General features: G+C 40.2%; 1 protein-coding gene across 1 annotated transcript; it reads right to left on the bottom strand.

Moving 5' to 3' along the window:
- Positions 1-1998: 1998 nt before the first annotated feature.
- LOC142492466 (taste receptor type 2 member 39-like) lies at positions 1999-2727 on the bottom strand. Its single transcript, XM_075595103.1, has one exon. The coding sequence runs from the start codon at positions 2725-2727 to the stop codon at positions 1999-2001; it is 729 nt and encodes a 242-aa protein (XP_075451218.1).
- Positions 2728-5536: the final 2809 nt, after the last annotated feature.

Raw genomic sequence — 5536 nt, 5'->3', positions numbered from 1 at the left:
CAGAGAAAAACATGTTACTAGATACCAGCAAACAATAAAATAAACAGATAGTGATCCAATACTAGTATACTGCCTGTCCGCACTCCTGCAGCCCAAGCAATTTGTGAACTTGGCTGCAGGAGATTGTAGATGCGTAGCGGGGGCGTGACGGATGCATCAGTAAGCTCGTTCACCTTCATTGGCTGAGGCAGCTCACGTGCGCTGACGTCATTTGATTTTGATTACATCAGGCAGAGGGGCCCCGAGAAATTTCATGGATGAAAAGGGGGGATCGGCAATAAAAGTTTGCTCACCCCTATTCTATCCCATCAGTATGTTTCATAAATGTCTTTTAAAAGCAAGTTCTTAATTTGACTCCATTTGCACACCGACCCGATGCACGTTTCACACGGGCTGTGATTTTTCCAGAATACATTTTAATACAGTATATGTGATGAAAATGAAGTGCTGCATTAGGAGTCAATAATCTCATTGTGGTTATTTATTGTGTAGGCAGTTACAACCTTATTGTGGTAGTTACTCACACACTATTTAAGGGTCCAATTGGTTCCCTTATTCACATCTACCATTCACATTGTTTCATAAATCTGTATGTGCAATATCCATTCTTTTTCCATTCAACATTTTTTCTTACTGTGTTTAAACCATACTGTGCAAATAATTGCTGAGACATGACTGTTCCCTAACAGAGCAGAGTTGTCTATTGGTGGATAACTCTCTGAATATTGATGCATAGTGTTGTTGAGCCTTATCTATTATTTTTGGCAAAGCATTTGGTTCAAATATATGGCTATATATTCAACGGTATACACCTATTACTGTATATGTATCTTAGGTACTTTTAAGATTACTTGCATTGTAATATTTATATTTGTTAATGTGTATTGATCACATACATGGTGTCACCTTGGAATTGCTGCATAAGATATATGTCCCATTCATATCCACAGCTGATTGGAGATAGAGATTAGTGTCCAGCTGCTGTAGTGCTAGTGTCTTTTCAGCTTGTATTTGATACCACTCCGCAAGTTGACACTTCTCACACACTTTAGCTGTGTGAGTGCATGTACGTTTTACTCACTGCCATATATTGGCTGCAACACATCTCATTTAGAGAGCCTTAGCTATAGTGGAGTATTACCGATGTCTTTTATATCATTAGACAACTTATGTGTGACATACCTTAGGAATACAATTTTCCTCTATACCCAGTTTATACCTGAATGTCTATCTCTCACTGAGGGGATTTTATTCACATTGTAAATATATTGTTCACTTTGTCACTTATTTATAAAATTGTATTATTTTTTGATTTTTCGTGGAGTTTCCTAGGAGCCTTGGTTCTAATGCTAGATCTGCCATTTGAGTATATCACTCCGGGTAATTATACCTAACAATATTACTTATCCATGTATGAGTGCAAATAAAGAGGGACTGTTTTGTGATCCTTGGTGGGGATTCACATTGTTTGTGTATATAAGCCTTATATTCCCTTATGCACCGTCATCCTCACACTGGTTACAATATTTTATGAAATAGGTTGAGCAGCAGGTTGTTTTTTTGTTTTCTGGACTATTCATTAAACTGCAAAAGTGCTGATCGGGGCAGTATAGCACAGAACCTTCCATGTGATAGTGCTTTGATCAGCATTATTTTGCCTTTATGAAATAACCCCAATCAATTGATGACCAATCTGGCAGTAAATGGGTTGGGGATTATTTATTCACCTTCTTTCAATGTATGTTTGTGTCTGCTTTGCCATTGTAACTGTGCCTCTCTTCATCCTTTCTTGTTTTCTTTGCCCCCTAAGCAGTGCTAAGAACATAGTTTTTTAAAACAACATATCAATGTAAGAAAGATTTAACACCCAGTGTGTGAAAAATAGAAAATCTATTTCTAGTTTCTTTGTGTCCATTTGAATTGAATGTTATCTGGCAAATACCCATTATTTCTCTCATCTGCCATCATTTGTTTTCGTTAGTAAAATTGACATATTGTTTAACAATCTAGATATTTACCATGTGGACGTTCCAGTTGTGAAATCTGTGCTGGATTTGCAGAAATTCTCTGTTTTTGAGTAAACTTCACAGCTCTGTGGCATATATCTAGAAGTGTCTGTTTGAGCTTCTTATTGTAGAAGATCAGAACCGCAGAGTGCAGAAACGGATAGGCAGAAGTCAAAATAGAAAGGCATATCCGCCATGGGTTTCCTACTAGCAGCACCTCGGAAAATATCACATTCATGCTACTGAAATAAATGATATTTAGAAAAAGGAAGAAGACCATACTTTTTACAACTTTGACGTGAGTGTCCAAGCTGGGGCTTCTAATGCTCATGCCGCTGCTTCTCATCTGCCAGATGTGCATCCAAAGCGATTTAATTAAAAAGAAAGTTGCAACACAAAATATGGTGAATGGCAGCGAAGATCCTAAGCCGTACATAATGTCCTTTTTGGTATAATTTTGCACCACAATAATATCTTGCACAGTGCTTTTTTTCAAGAGGTTGTTTGTTGAATTATTGCCATTCAAGGTCAAAATATACAAGCCTAAGGGGAGACTGGAAGCAAGAGAAGTCAGCAGAGATGCCAGAAGTAACCATGGGACTATTTTGTTGATCCGGACTTTCACATAGATGAATAAGGAATGGTTGTAGTTTGTGATTTTAACGCAGTAGTATACACAGAGCACCGTGGCAAACCAGAAACTGGAGAAGTTCACAAACATTCTTACAACAACAAAAATGGCATAAAAATACATCTGCGAAAATAGCACAGGTAAATGTATGCTAAATATATTATGCAACATAAGGCCCCATTGGTAACAAAATCTGGACAACCCGAGACACCCCAAGATTTTGTCACAGGTATGCAGGCGCTTAAATGTCATCCATTCCATGCAAGTTGTTGCCACGATAAATGAATTTAGTGTAATCCCCAAGATGAACTCAATACACAGCATGACAAAGAAACACATACGCAGAGGGAAATCCATTATCTTGCCTTTGACCTTGATTGTTCTTCACAAATCACTAATTCTGAAACTCTGACACGAGATACCGTCAGTGGCTGAGACAGACAGACTTTGGTTCCCACTTAAGCTGCCCTCACTGTTATATAGGGCCACCAAGCTTTGTTATTTACATTACCCACGCATATTCTGTGAGTTAGTTTGATTATGATGCAAATCTACAATTCCATCAATTGTGCATTGGAGGTTTTGCATGAGGTGTATGTTACACATGAGTTAGCATTAGGTATTTTTAAAGATTTATTACAACCACAGCCATCATTCTGTATTTGTTTGCTTTCAAGTAAATACAGATACAGCGGCCATTATATGTATTAGCAAATACTGAATCCGTTTTAGTTTGCTCTGCTGTATTCCACGTGGTATTCACGCCGCATTCCTGCGTTCACACCGCCCTCACACCACCAGGTTTACCCGCGGTTTACCGCTGTTGATATGTTTTAATGTAATGGTTTCGGATTTCTTTGGGTACAATTCTTCGCATATCCGCCAGGTGGCAGAAATTAATGAATTGTAATGTGTACAGTTCTGTCTGTGCTACTGTGTCAATTTGCAGGTGTTTAAAGCCAGATAAAAACAAAGTCTATCACAGTGTCCATTGTTATTTGACCTTGAAGACGTTATCAAATTTAGGCGCTTCATAATAAAAACTTATAAAACTCAAAGTTGTGTGATTTTTTCTTCATTCCTACAGTATCCTTGCACAATTGCTGACTGGACTGTACACCATGTGTACACCGTACATGTATAAAAAAAAACTGACTGTAGTTATGCATTTTTAATATTTTCTGCAATTAATGCTGCAGCGGATAACATGGCGACTGTAGCCGAAATATATGAATATTTCATTTTGAACTACGATTTTTACAAATTTTCACCTGACTTTCGTGGTTGGAAGCATTCGATAAGAAAAACCTTAAGTAGCGATCAGTCTTTTTTTCGCATTGCCACTCCTGCCGGAGATACAAGAGGATATTGGGGGTGTGGTCCCTGATTTTTACAGTATGTTTTATCATGGCAACTTCAAAAGGAGAAAGGTCGGGTTTAATCCATAAAATATTCGGCAATCCCAATCAATAATGTAACAGCGCCGGCAACAGCGCCACCAGCTTACAATAATGGTTTGACCATCAGTGAAAATCTGGTGAACAGCAATCGTTGCTACCTTTTCCTGCCGGAATACCTGCAAAATTTACAGCCTGATTTCACATACAGGTACCAGCAAGCTTGCATGTACCAAAAAGATTTCCAGCATCATCAGCTGTCAACTAAAGGTGTAGCAGGCCAGCTGTCACTCGTCAACTATAATGCAGACTACAGGAGTGCCAGTGGCTCATCTCCACCCATTTGGCAAAGTTTACAATGAAGGTAAATACAATGTACAGTACAGTATTAAGTTTAAAGCTGCAGTTCAAGTTGCCGTTTAAAAAATATATATATTCTTTAAAAGAAAAACAATACATTACAGTATGTGCATCAATACAATATGCACACAGACAAGTGATTAGCTACAGTAAGCTGCAGATCGGTCCGTTCTCCTGTAATTAATCGCTTTGCTCAGGGTTATTTCATTTAATTCAATCCTTGCACAATTATTGAAAATGTAGTTGTAGAGGGAGAAAGGGAGTGGCCCGGTATTAAAGGGGCTGCACCCCATTTGGCCACCCCCTGACCTCACCAGGGAGACAAGGGGTTAACTGGGCTGCAGTCCAGAAATGTTGTTTAACCCTTGTTATAGCATGAAAATGTATATTCCTCTGTCCCCATGCTTTATTGTTATATCTTGTTATATCAGTGTCTGCATCACACACACACTGGGATACATCCGGGAGGGCAAGGGTTAATAGTTCTTTAGTGATTATAGCCCTTTGTGTAATTTTCCCGCCTTTTCAGGCACCATTTTGCGGAGTCCCATAGGCCGCCATTAGAGCTCAATGCATTTAAATGGCGGATCTTGCTGTTTTGGACCTGTTTCCCTCGAAGACCAGCAGGTGGCGTCCGAGAGGAGGAGCGGGCGTTTCCCATTGTAAGTCAATGGGCTCATTGACTTCAATGGAGATTCCTCGACGGCGCTTTCCAGGAACGAGTTGGCTGCCGTCCAAACCGCAAAACCGCAAAGCGGATACTTTTTCTGAAAAAGAGCTTTGATCACGGATTAGTCAAGTTCAACGTTAAGTGGTGTGGGAATCTACAGTTTTAGGGCACCCAGAAATAAAATTCTTTTTGCCCCTAGTTCCTAGACCTCCCCCCACTCGACCACCACCAGGTCCCTGAATCCTGGACCCCCGAGAAGGGTCGTGCCGAGAGAGCGGGTCACGCCATAGGTTCCAATGGTGGCGGCAGAAACAGCTCAGGAATTCCGAAAAGCTACAAACCATGAATCCATACCTCCGGTTCCGGAGGGTCCCGAGGGCCAGGTTTTGGGGTACCTGTAGGCACTGCTCCGGCATGGCTGCAGAACAATCCTTGACCCTCTTGGACCAACCCGACGGAGTATGGACCCCCT

Source organism: Ascaphus truei, chromosome 4 (genome assembly GCF_040206685.1).
Source record: "Ascaphus truei isolate aAscTru1 chromosome 4, aAscTru1.hap1, whole genome shotgun sequence".
Taxonomy (NCBI): Eukaryota; Metazoa; Chordata; class Amphibia; order Anura; family Ascaphidae; genus Ascaphus; species Ascaphus truei.
Note: the sequence above shows the minus strand (reverse complement) of the source record. Positions and strands in the feature narration are given on the sequence as shown.